A 27185-nucleotide genomic window follows, 5' to 3' on the forward strand; every position below is an offset into this window, starting at 1 on the left:
GAGGAAGCTGATGAAGATGCAAAGGTAGCTGTTGGGTTGGTAGCAACAGCAACTTCAGAAGCTGGGTCAGATTCAGACTCAGAAGATGAAAACGAGGTATATTCCAAAATTCCCAGAGATGAACTTGTTGAGTCACTTAAAGAACTTCTTACACATTTTGAAGTAAGAACCAATGAGTTGAAGGATTTAAAAGAAAAATATGCTGATTTGGTACAACAGCAAAAATCAACTTTATTGGATCTGAAAGCTTCTGAACAAGGACTTAGGGGCTTTGACTTCATGTGTAAAACATATGAAGATCAGCTCAGGTTCTTATGTCAGAAGCTACAAGAAAAGTGTAATGAAAAACCTTTAAGTAACCATGAAATTGCTCTTGAAGATTTTATTATATCTGGCATTGACAGAAGCAGAGTGGCTTCTATGATTTATAGCATTTACAAGAACAATGGCAGAGGAATTGGTTTTCCAGAAGTGAAACTGGAGAAAACCAATCTAAAGTCTTGTTGTGAATGCATCAAGGAAGGTCTGAAAACATTCTTTGTACCAGAAGGGGCTGAGTTGGAAACTGTTGTTCAATCAGAACCTGAAGCTTCTAGTTCTAAGGCTAAGATTATTTCAAAGCCAAAGAACTCTAAGTCAAAGGCTATGATCAAATCTGATTCCAAGACTTCAAAGGTTAGGATCCTGAAAAGATCAAAACCTATTCCTCAGAGTCTGGTGAAACCAAAATCTGGGGTTCTGAAGTCTAAGTTTCAGAAGAAGACAGTTACTGCTTCTGAAGTACCAAAACCTAAGGTGATGGTTAATCAGAAGCAACCCAACTCACAGCACAAGGTACAAGAAGTGAAGAGTAAAGCCTTAAGTACTAACCTTCCAGGACCCATAGAACAATGGGTACCTAAAACTAAAAATGTCAATGATGCAGGTATGTCTAAGAGCAGTGCCAAAGCAAAGATCATGGTACCTAGACAGCGGTTGCTCAAGACACATGACAGGAGACAAGTCCATGTTCCTCAGTCTAACAATGAAAGAGGGAGGAAATGTGAAATTTGGAGGCAACCAGTCAGGCAGGATCATAGGTACAGGAACTATTGGTAATTCCTCTACCTCAATTAATAATGTATGGTTGGTAGATGGTCTTGAACATAACCTTTTGAGCATTAGTCAATTTTGTGATAATGGTTATGATGTGCTTTTTGAAAGACCCAACTGTACAGTAATCAACAAGGAAGACAAATCCATTGTGTTCAAAGGAAAGAGAGTTGACAATGTCTATAAAATCAATTTTTCTGAACTGGCTGATCAGAAGGTGGTTTGCCTACTATCAGTGAATGATAAGAAATGGATGTGGCACAGAAGGTTGGGACATGCTAACTGGAGGTTAATCTCTAAGCTTAGTAAGTTACAACTTGTGAAAGGGCTACCAGACATTGACTATCATTCAGATGCACTCTGTGGTGCATGTCAGAGAGGGAAAATTGTGAAATCATCTTTTAAATCCAAAGACATTGTTTCAACCTCAAGACCGTTAGAATTACTCCATATTGATTTATTTGGACCAGTAAGTACTGCATCCTTATATGGAAGTAGATATGGATTAGTCATTGTTGATGATTACAGCAGATGGACTTGGGTGAAATTCATAAAGAGTAAAGATGTTGCGTGTGATGTATTCAGTAGCTTCTGCACTCAAATTCAATCTGAAAAAGAATCAAAAATTTTGAAAGTCAGAAGTGATCATGGTGGAGAATTTGAAAATGAGCCATTTGAAGCTTTTTGTGAAAAACATGGAATTTTCCATGAATTCTCTTCTCCTAGAACACCACAACAAAATGGGGTTGTAGAGAGAAAGAATAGAACTTTACAAGAAATGGCCAGAACCATGATTCATGAAAACAATTTACCAAAACATTTTTGGGCAGAAGCAGTGAATACAACATGCTATGTTCAAAACAGGATCTATATTAGACCTATTTTGGAGAAAACAGCATATGAACTCTTTAAAGGAAGAAAACCCAATATCTCTTACTTTCATCAATTTGGATGTACATGTTACATTCTGAACAACAAGCTCTACCTAAAGAAATTTGATGCAAAGGCCCAAAGAGGAATCTTTTTAGGTTACTCTGAAAGGTCAAAGGCATACAGAGTGTATAATTCAGAGACACTCTGTGTTGAAGAATCTATGCACGTTAAATTTGATGACAAGGAGCTTGAAGATAAAACTTCAAAGCAAGGTGAAAGTTTTGCAGAGATACAGGTTCCTGAAGCTACTCCAGAACCTGATCAGATAGCTGAGTCTGAAGATAGTCCAGAAGCTGAACCCACATCAGAAGCACAAGATGAAGCTGCTTCTGATGAAGCACAAGATGACTCACATCAAGAAGATCCTCCCAGAAACACATTCAAACACAAGTCTTCACATCCTGAAGAGCTAATCATTGGAAACAAAGATAGTCCAAGAAGAACAAGATCACATTTCAGACAAGAAGAGTCAATGATTGGACTAATCTCAATGATTGAACCTACAACAGTTGATGAAGCACTTTCAGATGATGGATGGATCCTAGCTATGCAAGAAGAGTTGAATCAATTTCAAAGAAATGATGTGTGGGATCTGGTACCCAAACCTCAGCACAAGAACATTATTGGAACAAAATGGGTATTCAGAAACAAGCTGAATGAGCAAGGTGAAGTAACAAGAAACAAAGCCAGACTTGTTGCACAAGGGTATAGTCAACAAGAAGGCATTGATTACACTGAAACGTTTGCTCCAGTTGCAAGATTGGAAGCAATCAGGTTACTTCTTTCCTATGCAGTTAATCATGGCATAATATTATATCAGATGGATGTCAAGAGTGCATTTCTCAATGGTGTCATAGAAGAAGAAGTGTATGTTAAGCAACCTCCTGGATTTGAGGATATTAAATATCCTGACCATGTTTTTAAATTGAAGAAATCACTATATGGCTTGAAACAAGCTCCCAGAGCTTGGTATGATAGACTAAGTAATTTCTTAATCAAAAATGATTTTAAGAGAGGACAGGTTGACACTACACTCTTCAGAAGGACCCTTGGGAAAGATACTCTTGTTGTGCAAATATATGTTGATGATATAATATTTGGTTCTACTAATGCATCTCTTTGCAAGGAATTTTCTGAGTTAATGCAGGATGAATTTGAAATGAGCATGATGGGAGAGCTGAAGTTCTTCCTTGGCATTCAAATCAATCAATGCAAAGATGGAGTCTATGTTCATCAATCAAAGTACACAAAGGAGCTTCTGAAGAAGTTCAAACTTGAAGATTGTAAAGTGATGAACACTCCAATGCATCCTACGTGCAACCTGAGCAAAGAAGATGAAGGAACTAAAGTAGATCAGAAGCTGTATAGAGGTATGATTGGTTCTTTGTTATACCTCACTGCATCTAGGCCAGATATTTTATTCAGTGTATGCTTGTGTGCAAGATTCCAATCAGATCCTAGAGAATCTCATATGACTGCTGTCAAGAGAATCTTCAGGTATTTGAAAGGAACAACTAATCTTGGACTCCTTTATAGGAAATCCTTAGATTATAAGCTAATTGGATTCTGTGATGCTGATTATGCTGGTGATAGGATTGAAAGAAAGTCAACCAGTGGCAATTGTCAATTTCTGGGTGATAATCTTATATCCTGGGCTAGCAAAAGACAAACAACTATTGCTATGTCTACAGCAGAAGCAGAATACATTTCAGCTGCAAGTTGTTGTACACAACTACTTTGGATGAAACATCAGTTGGAAGATTATCAGATAACTGCTAACAGTATTCCCATTTATTGTGATAATACTGCTGCTATTTGTTTGTCTAAAAATCCAATTTTGCATTCAAGAGCTAAGCACATTGAAATCAAACACCATTTTATCAGAGATTATGTTCAAAAAGGAATTTTAGATATACAATTCATTGATACTGAAAATCAATGGGCTGATATATTTACTAAGCCTTTAACTGTTGAAAGATTTGATTTTATAAAGAAAAATTTGAACATGCACTTTGTATCTGATTAAATGCTTGCTTGCTCCTGAATAGGATTTTAGGTTCTGAAGTTAGTTCAGAAGCAGTAGTCCATCAGAAGCTCTTTATTGAGGTTCTGAGGAAAACTCGCTTCTGATGATGACGTCAGCATCTGAAGTCCAGAAGCTGGATTTGTTGCTTCTGAATAGTTGAATTAGTGGAAAGGTTGGAAGTTACCTTTTAAAAAGTAACTTCTGACCCACTAACTTGGTAGTTACTCTGTGAACTTCTTACGTGGCCTGTATGTGTTGGTGTATAACTAAAAGGGCAATGATGATTTAATAGCTTTGAAAGTACTTTTCACGCGCCCCCAATTTTGTCATTAATGTTATGTTTGTTTGTCTCTTTTGAATTGCAATCGTTTTACTTTTAACACTTTGTCAATTCACACACTACTCACTCACAACAAACACATTTGCTCTCAAACCTCTTGCGAAGTAAGCGCATTCTCTCAACCTTAGAACCCTAAAATCTTCATCTTCTTCAAATCTTCGTCAATCATCAAATGGCATCATCAAGCTCAAAAGTTTCAGAATCTACATCAAACAAGCAAAGCGTATCAGAATCTGGGTCCATCTACAAAGAGAAGACTATGGATATTCCATGGGAATCCTTAATAGTTCAAGTAGAGTCACCGGTGGATTTTGCTTCACTCAAGAAGTATGAAGTAAACATGGAAGGTTTGATAGAAACTCAGATGATGTCTGAGTATTTCAAGATGCTAAATGGGCCAACATATGTGAACTTGGTCAAGGACTTTTGGTTAAAAGCTGAAGTGTACAATGAAAAGCCTGCAAAAGTCGTAAGCAAACAAGCGGGGTCAAAGAAAGGGAAAATGGTCATGGATATGAATCCTACATCATTTGATAGCTTAGAAATAAGGTCTGAAGTGATGGGCATTCCTATAACCATCACTGAGGACGTTATAGCTAAAGCTTGTAGGATGCATGCAGAGGGAAGATTCCAAGAAATAGTCAGGAAGGAAGATGTCCTGCTAAAAGGTTACTACAACTCTCTTCTGGGTGGGAAGAAAGATGCCAAGCCTTCAGAGATGGAGATTCACAACAGAATGTTGGTGAAATTCAGTAATGATTGCTTCTTTCAAAGAGCAGGAGGGTCTGACCAACCCAACAACCAACAGAAGCTAGCAATTTATTTCATGACCAATCTTGAAAAGATAAACTTCCCCAGATATGTAATGGATCATCTCTGCTGGGCCATAAACGAAAGCACTACAAGAGGAAGAAAACAAGTACCCTATGGAAGATTGCTGTCTGAAATCTTTCATCAAGGAAGGGTGCTGGAGTTCTTAAAAAGGACAAGGAGTGCTTCTGATAAATGTTTCGAAGTCTCTACTGCTGAAAGGACTATCAGTAGCAGGAGCTTATGCTCTATGAAGTTCATCAAAGAAGCCCCTAAAGATGAAAAGTGGTTAGAGATGACAACTGCTGAAACTGAGATAATCAGGGACTTTCCTCCCATCTTTAAGGAAAGTGACTCTGATTTCCTAGTTCAATCAGTAGCTGAGTACGTCTTGGAGGAAGATGCGAGGTCTCAGGAGGAAGCTGCTCTTGCTAAAGGGAAAGGCAAGAAGGCCAAGGCAGTTGCTGTGTCAGAAGCTGCTGTTTCTGATGCACCTGAAGGGAAAAGGGCCAGAACTAGTTCTGAATCAGAAGCTGCTCCTACTAAAGGAAAGAAGGCCAGAACTAGTACTGAGTCAGAAGCTGCTAAACCTGTTTCTATCAAGGAAAAAGGAAAGATGCAGAAGGTTGGTGCTGCTTCTATTCCACAGAAGAGGAGAAAAGGTAAGGCAGACTTGGTAATCACTCAAGAGCAGCTGGATGAAGCTCTTGAAGAAATAGAGAAAGAGGAGGCTGATCCCAAGCTGAAGAAGAAGAAGGCTCCCCTTCAACTTGTGAGTCCTATGGTTGAGATGACTCGAATAAGGAAAAGGATGGCAGATGAACGTGCTTCTGAACTTATTTCAGACAACAAGTATCTAAAAGCACAATACACTCATCAAAGAGATGAAAAGCTCAAGGCCTTGGGTATGGAAGATTGTGATAGGTACTTCAAAGAGAAATTGGCTGAAGTAAGAGCCATTGCTGGTAAACCTACTGAAGACAATGAGGAAGACGATATGATGCTCGTCTTTGAAAATGCTCCAGAAGAGGGAACTTCAGAAGCAGTTTCTCAATCTGCTGATCCACAGAAGATCACTTCTGAAGCTGACCCTGCAGATCAGGTAATCCAGATTCCAGTCACCTCTATCCCCACTTCACCCTCTTCACCATCAGCACCTAAACAAATAGAAGACACTTCTGTCTTAGACAATCTTGCTCTCCACTACTCAGGTGAATTACCCATAGACAAAACTTCAGAAAAGGCCTCTGAAGCAACTCCAGAAGCAGCTGCTTCTGAAAATGTTGTTTCAGAAAACCCCCATCAACAAACACCTGAACCACAAAAACCCACAACACCCCCACAATCACCAATAGCCATCATTGACCACCAACTCAACAATCAAACAACAACTTCACTACAACAACCACCAACTGAAACTGAATTTCAACCTTTACCTGAACACTCTCCAGAACCAACTCCCATGGATGTTGACATCTCTCTAGTCAATGTTCAAGCCTCAACCTCCACCACACACTTTGCCTCTGACCAGCCTTCATCTTCAAACACACAAACACACTTTACCATTCCAGTTCCTAACCCTGTTCAAGATTTGGAAATCAATGATTCTGATCTTGAAATCCTTGAACAACCACCCACAGACATCCTGGAATCTGGATATATTAATTCTGAGCTTCTGACAATTCTGAGTCAATTGCATAATCTGGTGGATCAAAGAGGGACAATTGATCTCACAGGTGCATATGAAGACTCCTGGGCATCTCTTTAGAACCGGGCAACTGAGCTAATTGAAAGCATAAGGGCTAAGTGCATCAGAAGCAAGGAAGCTACTGTCAGGAAGTTAATGGAGCATCTGAATCAGAGTCTCAGAGTAAGAAGTTCTACACTGCTCCTGGCAAACCAGCCTTTCTTCTTTGAAACGGATTACTTGACCAGAGAAGCAAGGTTGTGTAAGCTTCTGAAGAAACAGATGGCACAGCAGCAGCAAGAAGCTAGAGAAAGGGAACAAGCTCTTCTTCAGAGGCAACAACAACTTGAAGAACTGTTGAAGAAGAAGATTGAAGAAATGGAAGAGATGAAGAAACAACAACAAACCAACCCTTAGTTGCACACCCTTGTGTTTTTCTTTGTTTGTTGTCTGTTTTAAAATTTCTTAGTCCTTGCTTCTGAAACCATCTTGTCTTATTTCTCTTGCTTCTGAATGCTTACTGATTCTGACTGTTTAGCTGCTTCTGACAATTGATATACATGTTCATATATTTTGCTCTGACTTATTTAGTTCACTTTCTTTTATACTCTCTCCTGTTTGAGTTTTTCTCATATCTTTTTGTCTTTTATGCTTAAATTTTTTTTTTTTTTTGATAATGACAAAAGGGGGAGTATATGTGACAAGTATTTAAAGGCTCTGAGCCCCATTAATGGCATTTGAAATTTTTGAAAACCTTCTATCATTTTTTTTACCTTATTGGTATAAGCTATGAACGAACGAAGGAGTATCAAAATTCAAGTAAAATTAATTGAACCATTCTTCTTATCTATAAGTTAATTCTTTCAATGATTCAATTTTGTTTTTAAGCTCTGATAATATTATTGCGCGAAAAATGAATTTAATTAACCTGGATAGAACTTAGGGGGAGCTTACAAACCTCACCTTAAAGACTATCAGACTCAGGGGGAGTTTGAGCTTACAAACCTCAGATTCTGAGCTTACAAACCTCAGAACCCCAAAGTCAACTTGTTAATTAGATTAACAACAATTGATCAATTTTAAATACTTTTGTTTGTCATCATCAAAAAGGGGGAGATTGTTGGAACAAAATGTGTTTAACAATGAACCTTAAAGGGTTTTGATGATAACAAGGTATTAAAAAATTGTAAATTGGACTAGCTAATATTTGTTCAAGTGTACAGGACCATAATTATAAAGTTACATCATCATTGGTTCTGAATGAGCAAATAAAGAGCTATGGAAACAACAAAAATTTGAAGCTTGGACGCTCCTGAAGGCAACTTGCTACTGAAGAGAAAAAGCGCTCCTGAAGTCAAGCTGCTCCTGAAGAAATAGCGCTCCTGAAGTAAGCTGCTCCTGAAGAATAGTGCTTCTGAAGACAAGAGGTCCAGAAGCCACATCATCAGAAGCTGCGTCATCAGAAGCTGCAGAAGTCATATCATCAGAAGCTGCATCATCAGAAGCTGCCTCATCAGAAGCCATTTCACCAGAAGCTGAATATCAACTGGATTTGCAAAGAATCAAGAATTGAAGAATTATCAATGCAAAAGCTGTCTATTGGATTCGAAAACACAAACAAAGGATTAGTGGAGTTTGCAACGGTCATTTCAAAGGTGTTTGAAGGCGTGTGTTTGCAATTTGGACGAAAGCGTTGACATTGTACTTTGTACGAATTGTACAACCGCGTTCTCCACTACTCTGTTTTGTGTCCGCGCTACAGGACAAGAAAACAGCTCCAGAATACGGTTTCGCCTGCATAGATGTTCCTTTGGATAAGGAATGGATTTCAAATTTGTTCTTCATAGGACAACAGCCAAATCAGGCAAAAGATTATTGGTGAAAGATCAAGCTTCAACAACGACTCTTTGGTGTGCTGGCAATTTCACAACGTCTCTCTCACACCTCTATATAAAGGAGTGAAGACCTAGAGAATTGGTAATGCATGAACTCTGAACGAAAGACTCACAAAGATTTTCACAAGTACCAAACCTCTGCTGAAATTGTTCTGCATTCACTTAGAATTTCTGTGTCTCAAAGTCATATCTTAGAAATTCTTAAGTCCATTGAGTCTGTATCTGATTTGTATTGTGAGCACCTCTGATTGTATATCAAGTGTTCAACCTTAAACAATTTTCTGTGTAATTTTGTTTAGTTAGGAAGTCTCTTGCAGTTGTGCTTGAGCAGGAAGTCTCTTGATTGTGTTCTTGAGCAAAGGAAGTCTCTTGCTTGTGTGCTTGAGCATTGGAAGTCTCTTGCTTGTGTGCTTGAGCATTGGAAGTCTCTTGCTTGTGTGCTTGAGCATTTGTAATCAGATATTACTCATAGTGAAATCTCCTTGGAAGTGCAAGGGGGACTGGACTACTTCCGGATTGTGGAAGGAACCAGTATAATTGCTTTGTGTCGTTCTTCTTCTCTCTCTCTCTGTTTTATTCCGCTGCATTTAGATTCTGATTATCACTTCAGAAGCTGTCTCGCTTAGCTTCTGATCAGTGTGTTCAGTTTTTAGGAGAAACGAAGAATTTTTCTAAAACACAATTCAACCCCCCTTCTTGTGTTTTTCTCACCTTCAAATATTAGGTGGAAGGTTAACAATTGTCCAAGTACCATTCTTAGCCAATGCATCTAACTCAGAATCCATTGCTTTTAACCAATGCTCAGACTGACAAGCCTCCTTGTAGGTTTTTGGCTCAGTACAATTGGTGACAGACATAGAAAAAGACTTATGGGAAGGTGATAAGTGTGCAAGTGAATGATATGATGCAATAGGGTAAGGAGTACCTGAAGAGAGTGGTGATGATGCAGAAGAGGAAGAATTACACACATAATCTTGCAAATAAGATGGAGGTTGTTTTGTTCTAACAGGTCTGGTAGTGATGGAAGAGTGAACATTATCACAAGGAATGGGTGATGGTGGTGGAGATGTGGGGAGTAAAATAGGAGAATCAGTGACATCATAGGAAGAAAGAGAATCAGATGATGGAGAGTTATGTGAGTAGTATTGCCAGGTAGCAGGGGATGAGAGTGGTTGATAAGGAAAAATGGTTTCATGATGAGTAACATTTCTAGAAATGAAAATTTCCTTATTGTTCATATCTAGCAAAACTACTCCTTTCATGCCAGGCTTATATCCCAAGAAAACACATTTTCTTGCTCTAGGAGCAAGTTTTGTTCTATGTGCTTGTAAAGTAGAGGAAAAAACCAGAGAACCAAACACTTTGAGAGCATGTAAATCAGGCAACTGTTTATATAAAAGAAAATAAGGAGTATTATTGTCAATAACAGGACTGGTAACCCTGTTCATGATGTAAACAGCTTGAATAGCAGCATAGGACCAATATTGTTTTGGAAGATTTGACTGAAAAAGGAGAGCTCTAACAATGTTCAATATATGTTGATGCTTTCTCTCAACCCTAGCATTTTGTTGGGGAGTTTCAACACAACTAGTTTGGTGTAAAATTCCTTTTGAATTATAAAAACTTGGCATAGAGAATTCTGGGCCATTTTCACTTCTGATGATTTTAACTTTGCATGAAAACTGATTTTCTACTAAAGTAATGAAATTGATAACATGTTGTCTAGTTTCAGCTTTAGACTTCATGAGAATTAACCAAGTAAATCTACTGAAATCATCAACAACAGTTAAGAAATAAGAATGACCATGAATGGATTTAACAGAAATAGGGCCCCAAATATCAAAATGTATTAGCTCAAAAGGCTTGTTAGCTTTATTACAACTGGGTGCAAAAGGAAGTTTCCTTTGTTTAGCAAAATGACATACATCACAAGTAGCTTTGCTATCTACATGGACAAAGGGAAATTGAGAATGTAAAGTACTCATCCTAGAAAAGGAAAGATGACCAAGTCTAAAGTGCCAAAGGGCTTTGTCTGGTAAAGGGGAAGATGTTGCATTGGCTTTACTTGCATGGCAAGCCACCTTATTTGGAAGAGTTAAGTAGTACAATTCTTCTCTTCTCTCACCAGAACCAATCATCTTCTGAGTTTTCCTTGCCTGAATGAAACACTGAGAACCATTAAAATTGACTGTGCAATCCAAAGCATCACACATTTTTGAAACAGATAGTAAATTGAATTGAAACTCAGGAACATATAACACGTGAGAAATAGAAAAATCTGGTGCAAAATTAATGGTTCCAGCATATTTAGCTATTGCAAAGTGGCCAGTAGGCAGTTTAATATGCATAGGAGCAATTTCATTGTATGAATGAAACAACTTAAGATTTCCACAAATATGATGACTTGCTCCTGAATCAATAATCCATGAGTTTAGAGCAAAATTATGACAGGTTAAATAGAAAATGAAACTTGTACTGTGCTTACCATTTGGTGTATGACCATTTGGCATAGAGAAAACCTGATTGGAGGAAGCTTGTGCAGGTGCTGAATCTTGTTTAAAAGATGAATTCTGAAGCAGACTCATCAACTTTTCATACTGCTCAGGTGTAATAGAAGTTGTAGCAACTGACCCTGATTCATGTTGAGAAGATGACTCTCCAATATCATTCTCAACAGAGGCATGATTAGCTTGTGAACCATTGTAGTTTCTTTGTAGATGTGGAGGATAACCATGCTTTTTATAGCATGTTTCTACTGTGTGATTACTTCTTCCACAGAAAGTACAAACTCTAGGTTTGTGGTAATTGAAATTAGATCCTTGATTGGTACTCTTGTTCATGTGTCCTGAGTAACCAGTCTTGGATTTTCCACCATTCACTGAGTTAATAGAAGGCAAAGGGTCTTCTGCTATGGGTGCAAAGTTACCTTGTCTTTCATGTTGCAACACCATAGAAAAGATTCTATTCATAGGAGGAAGAGGATCCATAAGGAGGATCTGAGATTTAACCATGCTAAAATTCTCATTTAATCCAGTAATAAACCTCATAGCATACAAAAGTAGATGATTCTTTCTAGCTGTACGCATTGATTCACAAGAACACTGAGTTCTGCAACTACAACTAGGTATAGGCAAGTAAATTTCGAGTTCTTCCCATAACACTTTCAATTCAGAGTAAAAAGTAGTTACAGACTTTGAATCTTGTTGTAAAGCATAAATTTCTTGCATTAACTCAGAAATCCTTACCAAATCACCCTGAGCAAAACGTTCTTTGAGGTCATTCCAAACATCCATGGCATTTTCCATGAATATGATGGACTGAGAAATTGAAGGATCCACTGAATTCAAGATCCATGAATGTACCAACATATTGCAACGATTCCACGCGCGAAATGAAGGATCAAAATCATCAGTAACTGGAGGAATCGTTCCATCAACAAATTCGAACTTCATTTTTCCACCAAGAGCTCTTCTCATGGAACGAGCCCAGGAATGGTAGTTAGAACCATTCAGCACCGGAGTAACAGTCACAGAGGAGGGTCCATCACTTGGATGAACAAAGTATGGACTTGTTTGATCCAAAGAAACTTCATAAGATGAACCTACGCCATTGTTGTTGCGAGGTGCCATAGGAATCAGGAAACAGAGAAGAAGTTGCGAAGAAGAAAACAACGAAAAAAATGAAGAAAAGCTTGGAAATCACGCATCCATGGCGGAATTGATGCGTAACTGAATCGTAACCACCTTCTCCAAAGAGAAGGCTTCTGATACCATATTGAGAAACTAACAGAAAATAGGAAAAGAGAGAAAAAGAGAGAAAAGAGAGTAAAAGTTGATATATTCAGTTAAAAATGAATTGTTACAAGGTGTTTGATATTTATACACATAGGCTTGCAAGACTAGACTAGCTTATTGTGCACTGCATACATCATATAACTGCTACACTTGTAACTAACTCATAAAACTGTTACAGCTGTCTTTCTCCTTCTAGGGTTTTGGTTTCTTGCGTGACAAGTAAAGCTGGTGTAGTGTGTTCCTCTTCTTTATCATTCAATAGCTTGCATTCTAAGCTTTCCACGTTGTGCTTCAATACACATAAATCATATCTAATTGATGAGTATTCCATTGAGTGCTTGGATGCTATTATTGGTAGTTACGATTGCCCATCAAGAGGATTGAGCACTTGCCCAGAAAAGAGTATTGTACCAGAAAAATCTTCTCTAATCAAAAACAAGAAAGGTTGATCAGCTACAAAATCTATCTTTGGAGTGTCGTCGAAGGACAAACAAAAAGCCATTACTCTAAAAGAAGTTGCCGCAGCAGCTTCAGTACCTTCTTCATTTACTTCAATGAAAGACTTGTGAAATATGTTGGAAACAAATAGATTTTGACCTTCAAGAGAGTCCACCATTTTTGTCAAACCTCCAAAGAAAGGTAAAAGCACTCCTAAATGCAATAACATGTCAGCAGTCTCAAGTCCAAAAGAAATTTTAAAACTAAGCTTCTGTTCCAAGAACTCAGAATCAGAAGCCACTTTCTCAATCAAAGCCAACAACCCATCTTTTTCATCAGGAAGAAGAATATACATAGAGAATTGACGCTTATCTTTACCTCGCTGGTAGGGAAGACGAAGAACTTTAAAACCATCGAAAACACTGACAAATTGCTTTTTCTCACTCGTCATGAAAGGAACCTTGACTGAACTGTCATTGAGTAGGTGAAAATCATAGTCTTTTGTTTTGGAAGCATCTAACGGTTGAACCCATGCTCCTTTAAAGTATAGTGCGTTAGCAAGGACTAGCCTGGTGAATCTATCAATTGACCCAGGTGAAAGAATGTGTTTAATAAGTCCCCTTGTCTCCTTATTAACCCATAAATTCACTTTTTCCATAGCTTCATCAGCCTTAACGACAACATAAAATAAAAAATTAATAATACAAAAATATCATTTAAATTTTTTTCATGAGGATTTCAATAGAAGAGTTCAACATTGTAAGGATTGTTCAGTATAGGAGAGAGAATAAAAAAAGGAAGTTGTTCACGTATGTAAACACAAATTAATTACAACAGGTGAGCTGCTCAGTGAGACGTCCTAGGTGGAGTCTCAAGAGCACTCTTAAGAAGTAAATGAATATTACACTGTTTTCACTGCTTAGAATCTGTCCCATCAAACATCCAAGTGTTCCCCCTTTTATAGTCCTCAAAGTGTTGATTTAATGGGCCTTTCTCTGATCATTCAAGGCACATTGAGTTGTGATCCAGAGCCTTCTATTGGTTGTCTGCTTTAAGTACGGCCGCGCGTGGACTAGGAAGCGACTCCTCCGTACTGGGCGCGTGGAGTTGAGTTGCGATGATCGTCCGTACGTGACACGTGGTATTAAGTTAAGAGGAGATTAGCTGGCTGGCTTGATTTGAACAATCAGACCAGTGTTGACTGAAGACGTACTGAGCTGGCTGGCTAGACTTGAACAATCAAACCAGTGTTGACTGAAGACGTACTGAGCTGGCTGGCTTGACTTGAACAATCAAACCAGTGTTGACTGAAGACGTACTGAGCTAGCTGGCTTAACTTGAACAACCAAATGGGAATGGTCTACCCATACCAGTCCAGAAATATATCTAGGTACCCTGTTTATGAAATCGAGTGATGCGACAGTGGCCTTATAATCAGTAGCAACAATTTCTTTGAAAGAAGGAGAAACAGAAAGGGTTTCTTCAACCCAAAACGAGTTTGCAGAAGATAGGCGTGGACCACCGGCAGGAGCAGCGTCGGAAAGCACATTGAGTGCGAGATGAGAGCATAAGGAGTTGAGTTCGTCCATGGATTTTGATCCAAGGAAAGAAAGTAGGTTATGTTGTGTGGGACCCTCATAGCCATCCGCGAGGATGCTGAGAGCAATTTGGAGTGACAGTGGAGAAAACACAACATTCTCTTCCTTGAATTCTGGTTTGGATAACAAGTGCTTTGTGATGGTCATGGAACCCTTGGTTAGCTCCTTGGCTAGATTTGCGATTGATTCTGATTTGTCTTGTGTTGAAAGGTGCACGACATGAGCCTTAATTGATGAGGACAACAAGAAGCTATCTTGTTTGGATTTAGGCAAAGGCAGTAAAACAGAAACCCTTCCACCAAGAAACTCAGCTGGTGGGAACTTGAGAGATTTCCTCTTTCCAGATACATCCCTAATCAAATTTCCACCAAACACTGGACAATGGCCAAGGAGTGAAGTTGCAGCAATTGAATCCACCATTCTAACAACAATAAGTATACCTTTAACCCTAACGAAATTGAATCAAATAAGTATTTCTCCTTCTTTAGATTTTTCAACGCAGCAATGGAAATTTAACAGAACGCATAAGTAACAAAGATTTATATTATACTTTTTTTTTGTTATATTGTCAGTGTCATTCAACTAGATAAACATGATTAGTTTGTTATAACTTGAAAGTAAAAGGATTTATATTTATACTTTTAATCAAATGTCAACGCAATAAAAAGAGTGAAAGTCTTTTCGCTAGTATATATAAAGAAAATAACTCTTTTAGCTCTTTTGAGCTGACTTTTCTCTTCCAAAAAATGCCCTCAATTTGAAAGAAAAAAACATTTATAGTTTTAATTTTAATCAATATTAAAACTTCACAAGAGAAATACCGTTTTTTCAAACGTTAGCGTAATAAAAAAAGCGGAAAGACTAGCACGTGACGACCCTGCCTGTCTATTCGCTAGTACTTGTATAAGAATGTTAAGTTTCTATTTGTCAAGTAAGTTAAACATGATTGAAGTAGCAGACAAAGAACAACGAAACAAATCAATGGAGAAATAAAACTAGCTATTCAATAAAAAGCGCTACTAGAAAAATCCAAATTAGAGACGGGCGAAATCAGTCTCTAAAATGCAAAAAATCTGTCTCTAAACAAATTGGAGACGGAATTAGAGATGGAAGTAGAATTGTGGTTAATTTTCTCGTCTCTAAGCTTATTAGACACGGAAAAATTCCGTCAAAGAATTATATATTCCGTCTCTGCAGATGGCCAAATTCCGTGTCTATTCAAACTCATTTCCATCTCTACAGAGACAGATTATAATTCCGTCTCTAACTTCAATTTTTTTAAAAAATAAAATAAAATAATCAACCATTATTTTGTTTTTTATGATTCACTATTTGTATAGACACAAATTTTGATCCAACATAATAATGTCATTGAAGAGAAAAGTGCTCTTAAAAATACATAAATATAGTTTGTAATTAACTTAAGTAAAAATATCCATTTCCTAAAAATAATATGATAATGAATCTCAAACTTTCCAAATCTCCAAATTGTTGTTACTATGGGGTCCTTCACTGCCATTATCATTATCTCATGCACTTGATATGTTCTTGAGCTAATTGACAAAGCTTCAGAATCACCTTTACAAGGAAAGTAATGAAAGTGAAATTGCAAGCAAAGTATTAAGGAAAACAAGTTACAGGGATTACATTTTTCCCCTTAACTACCAAACCAACAAAAATATGAAGGAAAAGTGTATGGAAAACTTACATGTGTAACATGGATTTGGAGGTGGAAAATCACCTTTACTTCTCTCTACTCAATCTTCCCCCAAGTTACCCAAACATTGTTCTAGTAAATTAATCACATTTAAGATGCATTATTGCCAAAACTTGAAGTCATATTCAAAATTAATATATGTAGTGACATGAATGCAAAGTAAGTAAAGAATTCACAATCACTCTTATCCTTGTTTAGACATAAACTTATGTTATTCTACTAACATGATGTCATGCTCAAATAACCAAACCTTAAGCAAGTAGTTGATATTGAATACCTAGGTGGGATATCCTTGCATACCAACTAAAGTCAATCAGCCTTCAAACCACAATATCCTACATAACAAAGACAGCCTTCAAATCATGTTCTAAAGTGAATACTTGACGATAAACTCATTGAAAAAATAAATAACTTGGATTGAAATTTAGAACTAGTATCTCACCATTTCAAGGACAATTAAATGGAATGCTATTAAATCAATCAAAGATAGAAAACTTCAATTAGGTAAAGATTCTACATAAAACAAAGAAAAGGTGTTAATTGTTATTATCTAAGGTTTCTAAAAGTTTAAATTTAGTATATTGAATAACGGCCCATGAGGGATTCAATCGTAAGTCTCAACTTCACAAAATACATAAATCTTCAAGTTGGGATTCTAATCGAACACACGCTAACAAACTATAAAGTTGTCACGAAAACAAACAAAACAAAAATTCTTATGAATGAGCAGCAAAAAACCAAACTAATCACTAACCTTGGTGTTGTCTAAACACTTGTGAGCGGAATTTTAATCACTTACCCTGCTGCTGCCACTAAACACACACAAATTAGTTGGTAATATAGAGCAACTAGGTGAGTTTCAAATCACTTGTAAGTTGTAATGCAATAAAATAACTAGCGAAGTTTCAACTAGCTTCACATAATCCCCATCTTGACTTACTCACATAATCCCATATGTATTTCCCTTGTAAACTAAATGTTCCTTCAGCAGCTCTAAGGATCTTTATTTGCTAAGATACCTGTTGTGTAGCAGAGACAACCTTTCTCCATCCGCTATTTCTTGGATATTCGTCATTCCTTCATTAACTAGTGAAACCTTTGGTTTTCCCTTAGAGGTAGCAGATGAAGTTGGAGATGGTATCTTGGGTTGTGGACAACATGAAGACTCCATATCTACAAAATAAAATCAAATAAGTAAGATCCAAATTAAACCATGATTGTTTCAATTACCTTGAACTTGATAATTGTTTCAATCACCTTGGAGTTCAAGTAGTAGATATAAGCAAACACAAACTACTTGTTCCATAAATAGGTTTCAAAGCTACAATTTACAATTCATACAATAGACATAAGGAAAATATAAACACAAGCACACAACCTATAAATATATTGTGTAGCAAAAATTCAGCACCTCAAAAACATATTCAACACTAACACAACTACAAATATGCGGTGCATGCACATCACGCAAAAACAACGAGATGCAAGTACAACACTCACTTGTATATACAATCACAAGTGTGTGTGTATATATATATATATATATATATATATATATATATGTGTGTGTGTGTGTGTTCTTCTATGAACCAACATACTATTTTATTTAACATTATAAATGGTACACAAACAGACCTTGACAAATTTCTCAATCAGCCAATGAAGTTACTAATCGATCAGCATCCATAAAAAATAAAGCCAATTCATTAAGTTATAAAAAACATCAATCTGAAAGTTACTGGTCTCAAACATAATAGTTGAAAAATAATCCTTAATTGTGGGTCGATAACAATGATAATGAACAAGAATATAGCTTCAGGGTCAACATAAAATCCACCCTTAAGTTTAGCTTCACACTTCAAAGTTCAACCTAATCAACTCCCTTTGTTTAATCCAGATTAAGTAAATAAGTATATAAATAAATTGTTTATCGAATTAAATTAAATTAAAAGTTAAAATAATTTTAATACCCAACATCGTATTCTTTAGCGTATTGTTTGGCTCAACTCCAAATGAGTTCCCTTGTTTCAGATCTCTTCTTCTTCAATGATTCAAGTTCCAATTTCTTCTTCAATGGGCATTCCCCATTCCTTTTTGCCTCGTCAAAATGGATTCAGGAACCCCTGCTTTGAATTCCTCTTTGGCCATTCTACAAACAATGAAATCGAATGATTCGAGAAACGAAATCATAACACAAAACTGTAATCTTAGGAAAATTAAGAAAGAAGAAGAAAAACATACCCACTCAATCGAAGTTGTTCAGATCTGATGCTAAATGGCAAGAAGAAATGAGTTAGATGAGACAAAACGCAGTCCAAAAAAGACCTCTCGCCAATATTCACAAGACTCGCTCGCAGGGGTATGATTGTGGAGAGCTTCGTGTTGTTGGTGGATTTTGCAATAGAGAGGGTTAGGGTTCGCTTGGGGGTCGAGGGTGGGTTTTCAGTCTTTCATGATGGGGGGAAATTTTTGGCTGGAGGGATTGTTTAATTTGGTGTGAAAGCTTAATTTTGGGAGCCCCATTATTTTAAATTATATTTTTGTAGAGACGGAATAATTCGGTCTCTGGACATTTTTACATGTGTTTTGATTTTAAAATAATAAATTATGTTTGTTAGAGACGGGTGTAGACACGGAAACTGTTAGTTACGGAAACAACCGTCTCTAAATTCTCTCTAATGGTAAAATCTGAACTTCCGTCTCAGCACATTAAATTCGGTCTCTAATTCCGTCGCTAATGGAGACAGATTAAAATCCGTCTCTAAATTCCGTCAGTATTTAGGATTTTTCTAGTAGTGGCGGTACCACAAAGGAATTCAAACCTAAACACATGATCTCTTTGGTTTTTGTGTGCTATTTTACGAATCTACATCGTTCAAGCGAGTTAACATCTTTAACTAAATGAAATAATAGTTGTTTTCAAAGTTGAAGATTCATTAGAAAAAATGCATCGTAGAAAAAGAGCATAACAATTCAATAGATATCGAAGTAAAAAAAGAAATAAATAAATTGACTTACAAAACTGTAGCAGATAGCTAAAAGAGGATAGAGAAAATCGGCAAGATGATGTGTGCGCCTTCTCTAACGCTTTATAGCATAAGTTTTTAAATTTGATACTAATCTTCTTTGCTACAACTAGGGTTAAGAATACATACCATTACTTGAGGCCCAAGATTGAATCTATAAATTTTAAATATTTTTTTTTGAGGGAAAATTTTTAAATATTCTTTTAATTTTTAATTTAAAAACAATTTTCACGTAAATTTTCAAGTGGCATTAATGGCCGTTACAACCGCCCCTAGAGGGATTCGAACTCAATACTGATGTTAGAAGGCTAAGCTCTTATTGTTGAGCTAACACCTCTAGTGTAGGTAAATACTTGAATTAGGTCCAGCGGCGAAGCTAGCAAAATTTTCTTGAGGTGGCCACATATAAAGCGAAATAAATATTTTTTAAAATTAATAGTAAATTTTACCAATAAGCAAAAAATTAAATCACAACAACTGTTACTTATATAAAATGTACTTCAAGCAACAATAATGGAATATAAAAGGTTATAATGTACTAATTACTTATTTTTTTAGCTATTATAAAACTTGGGGTAGCCAACTATTCATTATTAGGGGTAGCTAAGTATACAAATATACCTACTTATTCAATGGTTTTTTTCTCTTTGGGGTAGCCATAGCCACCCCTTGAGTATGAAAGCATCCACCCCTGATTAGGTCTATATACGCGTAGTAGTAGATAATAGACTTGTCAATATGGAAAGGGAGAAAGCTTTAGTGTATGAAATTTGATTGAAATGTTGAAACTTCAAATTGAGATTACTTTAACTCTTAAGACATTTTGATTGTGACGCAGTACAGAAGCGTAGGCTAACAAGCACTAAACATAGATTGAAAAGAAACAAGTTTGCAAGCGACAAACTTGTGAAAACAGGGTTCCGGAATCCACTAGAAATTAAGAAAAACTCTCTAATATATTATTGATTGAATACAAGTTAACCCTTAGGCTACAACTGTTAAGCTTAAATAGGTAAATAACAAACCCTAATGGGTCAATAATAACAAACTAAAAACAAAATAGAAAGTTCTAGAAAATTAGGTTTAAATAATAAAATACTACTAAATTACTAAGAAAACCATCCTACATCAGATTGGGTAAAATTTCTACATAATCTTGCAGAAACTTTGGTTAGACATAAGTGATAGCAGCATTGGACATATAGGATTGGCTTATTATACCAAATGAAGCAGAACTTTAATCCGCAATAGCATGTTTTGTTAATTTTTAAACTCAACTAAGTAGCAGTTCTAAACTCATAAGTTTCTTACATGAAAATATATATAAATAAGTGGCATTTTAATATTTCTTTTGCCTTTTCAGGTGGCCACAAGTTTCTTACATGGAAATATAGATAAATAAGTAAGATATTACTTCCACCTAAAATCAAACAAAGACTAGAAATAGTTAGAATAGGTATCCAAACAGTAAACCATCATCATAAAAAATAAATTCTTAATAAAAATAAAATATTCCCCACTTTATCTATGGGTGATCCTATTGACTCCATAATGGAAAGTTTAAGATCACATGTCAAGAGGATTGAGAACTTGTCCAATGAAGAGTACAGTTCCAGACAAACCTTCTCTGATCAAAAACAAGAAAGGGTGATCAGCCACAAATTCTATCTTCGGAGTGTCGTCACAGGAACAACAAAGTCTAGAAATAGTTAGAATAGGCATCCAAACAGTAAACTATCTTCATAAAAAATAAAGGGTTAAATATGTTATTGGTACTTACATTTTACGCCACTTTGAAGAATAGTCCCTACAATTCAATAAATGTTTTTAAAATGCCCACATTTTTATTCCGTTAGCATAAATAGTCCCTGCCGTTAAATTATTCTCAGTCACCAAACAGAATGGTGATGTGGCATTAAAAATTTAAATTAAAAAAAAAAACATTATTACCACCCAACACCACCGTATCCTTCTTCTTTTTCTATGTCCTCTCCACCACCACCACCATCAATCTCCTTGTCTTCCTATCCATCATCTTCACCTAACACCACTGTATCCTTCTTCTTCTTCTTCTATCTCCTCTCTACTAACATAACTAAAGTCACAACAACCACTCAAAACAAAAACAAAACAGATCCAATAACAGATACATCTCCAAGAACTTCAACAAACCTAGAACAAATTCAAAACCCGTAATTAAAACACCTAAAATTAAAAGTGAAATCCCTTCTGCTCTTCTGGTTACTGCGACCAAGACCCACCACCCTCTTTAACTCCCTCTGCCATCGGAAAATGATTGTTGGACACTGTTTTCGCGGGAACCAATTTGAACAACCCAGATCCACACCCACTCGGTATCATCATCATCATCATCGACCATGGAATACCATAACCCAACATTTACCATTAACACCACAACCTATTTTTTTTCATTTACGATTAAATCACTATCGAAGTTTCGGTCCGCAATCCTTGTGGTGTTAACAGGTTCCGACTGCCATCGATGACGACGATGGGTTGTTGCCGCCAGATGAAATTTTGGCGAGAGGATCTGTAATTAGATTTCTTTTTCAATTTTGGGTTTTGATTATTGAAGTTGAAGAAATAAATCAAAAAACTGATAGAGCATGAGGAGGTAGAAGGAGAAGAGAAGGGAGCTTGTGAAAGGGCAACAACAATAGGAAAAATTACGGGAAGTGAGGAAAAGTAAAGGTTAAAGGGGATTGAGTTTTTTTTTTCTTCTTTTTATCTTCAGTTTCAAAATAATTTTAAGTTTATAACAAATATTAAAAAAAATAGGATTCTTTTTATTTTATAATTACACATGCCAAGTTGCCAACTTTTAAAAAAAATGGGCCCTCTTGTCAAAAAAAAAAAAATGGGCCCACAATATTCCACATTAGCGTTCCGTTAACAAATAGACGGCAGGGACCAAATGTCACTAACGGAGTAAAATATAGGGATTTTAAAAACATTTATTAAATTGTAGGGACTATTCTTCAAAGTGGCGTAAAATGTAGGGACCGAAAACATATTTAACCCAAAAATAAATTCTTAATAAAAATATAAATTCTCCACTTTATCTTTTTTTTTTTTTTTTTTTTTTTTTTAGGGAAGTTCTCCACTTTATCTAATGGGTGATCCTATTGACTCCATAATTGGAAGTTAAGATTACATGACAAGAGGATTGAGAACTTGTCCAATGAAGAGTACAGTTCCAGACAGATCGTCTCTGATCAAAAACAAGAAAGGGTGATCAGCCACAAATTCTATCTTCGGAGTGTCGTCACAGGAACAACCATACTCCTCATCTTTGAAAGCAGTTGCCGCAGCAGCTTCAGTACCTGCTTCATTTACTTCAATAAAAGACTTGTGAAATATCTTGGAAACGACAAGGCTTTCACCAGCCACCGTTTTTGCCACACCTCCAATATCTAAAAAAGGTAAAACCACTCCTAGCTCCATCAGCATAGTAGAAGTTTCAAGTTCGAAAGAAATATTGAATCTTGGAATCCGGAAGGCACTAATTTGAACTTTTTGACGAGGAAGCTTGTGTTGTAAAAACTCAAATTCGGAAGCTACCTTCTCAATCAAACTTAACAATCCATCTTTTGCATCAGGAAGAAAAATGTAAAAAGAGAATTGACGTTTGTCTTCACCTTGCTCATAAGGAAGACGAAGGATCTTAAAACCATCAAAAACACTGATAAATTGCTTCTCATAATAACTGGTCATGAAGGGAACCTTGACAGAGTTGCCATTCAGAATGTGAAAATCATAGTCCTCTGTATCTGAAATATCGAACTGCTCCTCCCATGCTCCTTTAAAGTACAGTGCATTCGCACCGATGAGCACAACTAAGTCATCAACTGAGCCGGGTGGAAGTAGATTTTTTATCAAACCATTTGTCTCTTTTTCAGCCCATAAATTCACTTCTTCAAGCACTTCGGTAGCCTTTAAAACCATATAAAATACAAAAACCAGTTATGCAATTATGTTGCTAAATAAGTTGGATGCTAGAAGACAAAAAGTTAAAGAAAGTTGTATCCGTCAATTGCTTTCATAAAACTTGATATTTGATGCTCTAAAATCATTCTAGTTGAATAGTTGTATGCCAAAGGATCATCAAATTTTACTTCTAATCAGTAATATAAAACTATAAGAGGCATTTGAATAACAAAGGTTCCTCACATACATGGAATTGCTTTCATCAAGTTGTACTATCTGAATATAAAGCAATTATAAATATGAGCCTACTTTGTGATGAAATAAACAACTACTATTTTTTTTTTTATTAAAAGGAGACAACGATGACTATCTATGTTTAAAATAACATTTTCTCTAAAGAAAGTGAAACAAAATAAAAATAAAACCAATCGTTTGTGATTAGCAAGAAATCAAAGTAGGGCATGGATTGCAATGAAAAGAGGGAGATATACAATACATACCTTGTTCTTGAAATCAACAGACGACAAGGTGGCCTTATAATCATTAGATACGATTTGTTGGAAGGAAGGTTGCAGAGAACGGCTTTGATCAACCCACACTCCATTGACGAAAGAGAGGCAAGGACCACCGGAGGGAGCAGCATTGGAGAGGATGGCAGAAACGAGATGAGAAGCAAAGGAGTTGAGATGATCAGTTGATTTGGAGAGAAGGAAGTCGAGAAGCTGTTCTCTTGTGGGTCCGTCAGAGCCAGCAGCGATCATGCTGAGCGCAACTTGGAGGGAAAGTGGGGAAAACACAATGTTCTTCTCTGATTCTTTAGAGAAGAGATGTTTGGCGATTCTGAGGGAAACTTTTGTTTGGTTACTGATTGATTCAAGTATCATTCTTTTCTCTTTGGGCTTTGATTCACTGTGAGCCATGGTTCCTTTCTTTTGATTTTACAACGCAGCAACGAAAATTAAACCGAACAAATAAGTAAAAATAAATAAAAAATAGCAATTTAAGATTTCTATTTGTGAAGTAACTTAAACATGATTAAACTAGCAAACAACGAACAACATACCAAATCAAAACAACGAACAACATACCAAATCAATAGAGAGAGTGAACTAGCTATTCAATTCAATAATAATAGTTTTTGTGTGTTATTTTAACTAATCGGATTTCATATTTTAACTAATTGGATTCCATATTTTCTTGTGACATTGCTTCACTGACCTATATTAATACATTTCAGCATTGTAAATATTATTATTGTTTGTATTATTAAAATCACAGGTTATTGCATTAAAAAGACAGAAACTTAAATAACGAAAGAGTTACCATGAAGCAGAGGACGAGGAGACGCGGACGGTGTGACGGAGAGAGGAAATTAGGGTTTTGGAGAGAGAGAGAATAAGGAAATGAAGAAGAGGAAGAGACTATGAGAAATGAGTTCTTCCCGGGCTTTACTATTTATATTCCCCCGAATTGATGTATTATCCGAACCCCTAAACCGGTACCCTCGGGTCAGGTTAAACGGGTTAGCCGTTTAATTTTATACAACTTTTTTTTTTGTTCTTTCACTTCTTTGTTCATCAAAACTCCCTCCATTGATGCTTTTAGGTTTTTACATCAAATAATTATCAGTTTTTTCATCTTTCCACAATGTTTGAGTTTACTTTTTTGTAAGAATAATTATTGACAAAGCGTTATTTAATTCACTCTATACCTTCATATTAATAAGATTCATTTTTCTTAAGAATCAGAGGGTAAACAAAAAAAAATCACTCTCATGATACTTTTAGGTTTTAGAGAGTTTCTTTTTAGATTTCACAACATAAATTGAAAAAAAAAAATTCACAACAAAAATAAGGGGCTACATCGTAGAAAAAGTGCATAACTAATTTTCCCATTACTCCTCAAGAAAAATCGAAATCAGAAAATAAAGAAATAAATTGACTTACAAAACTGAAGCAGAGAACTGAAGAGGATAGCTGAGTCGGCAATAATAGGCATTCATATAACAATAAGTTTTTAAATTTTATTTGATACTACAACTAGGGTTAAGAATACATACCAAACGTGAGGCCCAAGATATCTTTGCTACAATCAGGGTTGATAAAATACAGAATTCTGCACTTCACCCAACACATTTTGCTCAAGCCCTGCAGCCGTTCCAAATTTACCCTTGCGCTAGTTAACTAACGCAAGTGTAAAACTATGCGCTAGTTAACTAACGTTGCGCAAAATAAGATGCGCAAATGTAAAACACTGCGCTAGTTAACTCACATAGTGTTAACACTTGCGCTAGTTAACTCACGCACTACTGATATATTAGTAGTGCAGTAAATGTTGTACTGATATGCATTGAATGCAATATGTGTCATCAAAGACCTGTAACCTTAAGATGCTCGTAATTGAACTGACTTACGCCAGTTTAAAAAGATTATTAGATAATACGACACAATCTATCAAAATTACACAAAAACATCGTTTTTTTTCACAATCACATAATCACACATAACGATCCAAACGGTCCAAATTACACAAATTCGCCGGTAATGACCCGTAATCATTTAAACACACTTAATGACACGTAAACGATCCAAATTACACAAATTTGTCCATAAATTTATAAAATTACATAATCTCACATAAACGGTCAAACATTACACTATTACACTTAAATAATGATTACACTTCAATGGATCGGACAAAAAGATACAAAGTATTATTCTCAACCATTACCCTAAACATGAAATCAACGTCGCTATCATCTTTGAGAAGTTGTGGATAATACACGGTCTTCCAGAAGTCCTCTTCATTATCCTCCCCCAAGTCCAGGCCTGACACATTTACGATCACATCACGTGTTATATGATTTGAACCAATTTGGATAAAGAAGGCGTCAAGTTTCGCCTTCAACTCGTCCAACTTGTGTGGGGTTTGCATTCAACCAAGCCCTTTTTTTAACATCTGCATAACGAACTTCAAGTTTAACCGGATCTTGTGCATCTTCAGACATGTTTCACTTCACAAAAATATAATGAAAAACAAATATGAGAGAAATGATATAAAATAAGTAGTTAAATAATTATTGACAAAGTAAGTAATGCGAGCAATAATTGGTGTGACATAACCGGCCACCAAAAAAATAATCCATTTCATTTAACATATATAATATTAGTTACATATTGGCCACAAATATCCAAATTACATAACCGGCCACCAAAAAATACGTCGGGGTGTAATACCACCAAAAAATATAACGAACACCGACCGACCTATAACTATCCTAACCTATAATAACCTATCTAAGAGATCTAGTGACATTCCTAAATTGTCGTCTTCTTCCATGTCTTCCGTCCATTCAAATTCTTGTTCCTTTTTTTGCGGGTGGGAGTATCAACACAAACAATTGGATTATGCTCATTTGTTGGTTTCTTTGGCGGCTTCGGCTCATTGGATATGAGTTCATTGTAAGCATTTTGTCTATCTAAAAATGCAAAATGCCAATTCTTCGCCTCACTAATCTTGTTTTTCATCCACTCCCTACAACTCGGTGGTAACAGACAACCTTCCTTCAAAATAACATGAAGATAGTGGTCAGGAATTAAGCAAAGATACATGATGTTGGAATGTGGATTAAGTGGAGGAGCACTTCGGATTGGGAAATATGTCTCACATGCACCACCCATTTCAAGCAAAGTCAATAGAACAACAGGTCTTTTGTAGCAAGAAGCAATAATGTGACCCATATCCGGAGTGGTCATCCACTTATTTACCGGCGCAACACCAATTGTACATTTTGGAGGGTATAAACCATTCAAGATTTTGTTATAACCCTCCAACTCTCTCGTCATCTTGATTTTTTTGTATTTGTGTTCAAAGACCGTTTT

General features: G+C 36.3%; 3 protein-coding genes and 1 long non-coding RNA gene across 4 annotated transcripts; all 4 read right to left on the minus strand.

The window, feature by feature from the left end:
- Positions 1 to 12579: 12579 nt before the first annotated feature.
- On the minus strand, positions 12580 to 17501 carry LOC146935689 (serpin-ZXA-like). The gene is made up of 3 exons (XM_085749081.1): positions 17350 to 17501; positions 14410 to 15034; positions 12580 to 13685 (listed from the first exon to the last, which is right to left on the minus strand). The coding sequence occupies exons 1-3, from the start codon at positions 17499 to 17501 to the stop codon at positions 12936 to 12938; spliced, it is 1527 nt and encodes a 508-aa protein (XP_085605207.1). The 3' UTR covers positions 12580 to 12935.
- Positions 17502 to 20676: 3175 nt separating this feature from the next.
- Positions 20677 to 22217, minus strand: LOC146935690 (uncharacterized). The gene is made up of 2 exons (XR_015030327.1): positions 21137 to 22217; positions 20677 to 20983 (listed from the first exon to the last, which is right to left on the minus strand). It is a non-coding gene; the product is annotated as an uncharacterized LOC146935690 (long non-coding RNA).
- Positions 22218 to 22440: 223 nt separating this feature from the next.
- On the minus strand, positions 22441 to 24224 carry LOC146935691 (serpin-ZX-like). The gene is made up of 2 exons (XM_085750801.1): positions 23805 to 24224; positions 22441 to 23310 (listed from the first exon to the last, which is right to left on the minus strand). Exons 1-2 carry the CDS (start codon positions 24222 to 24224, stop codon positions 22528 to 22530), a joined length of 1203 nt encoding a protein of 400 aa, XP_085606927.1. The 3' UTR covers positions 22441 to 22527.
- A 2397-nt stretch (positions 24225 to 26621) lies between these two features.
- Positions 26622 to 27149, minus strand: LOC146935692 (uncharacterized). Its single transcript, XM_085749082.1, has one exon. The coding sequence runs from the start codon at positions 27147 to 27149 to the stop codon at positions 26622 to 26624; it is 528 nt and encodes a 175-aa protein (XP_085605208.1).
- Between the last annotated feature and the right edge of the window lie 36 nt (positions 27150 to 27185).

The sequence above is a fragment of the Medicago sativa genome, chromosome 3 (assembly GCF_051527215.1).
Source record: "Medicago sativa cultivar Bolivia chromosome 3, Bolivia_mono, whole genome shotgun sequence".
Lineage (NCBI taxonomy): Eukaryota > Viridiplantae > Streptophyta > Magnoliopsida > Fabales > Fabaceae > Medicago > Medicago sativa.

Bases quoted from the DNA above. Each gene is read 5' to 3' on its own strand.
- LOC146935691 (XM_085750801.1), bottom strand. From the start codon at position 24,224: ATGGCTCACAGTGAATCAAAGCCCAAAGAGAAAAGAATGATACTTGAA. The intron at 23,311-23,804 runs GTATGTATTGTA...ATGGTTTTAAAG, and splicing joins CTGTTGATTTCAAGAACAAG to GCTACCGAAGTGCTTGAAGA.
- LOC146935689 (XM_085749081.1), bottom strand. From the start codon at position 17,501: ATGGAGTCTTCATGTTGTCCACAACCCAAGATACCATCTCCAACTTCA. The intron at 15,035-17,349 runs GTATCTTAGCAA...TATTGTTGTTAG, and splicing joins TTGTCTCTGCTACACAACAG to AATGGTGGATTCAATTGCTG. The intron at 13,686-14,409 runs GTACCTAGATAT...GTTGTCGTTAAG, and splicing joins CACTCGATTTCATAAACAGG to GCTGATGAAGCTATGGAAAA.
- LOC146935692 (XM_085749082.1), bottom strand. From the start codon at position 27,149: ATGACGAGAGAGTTGGAGGGTTATAACAAAATCTTGAATGGTTTATAC.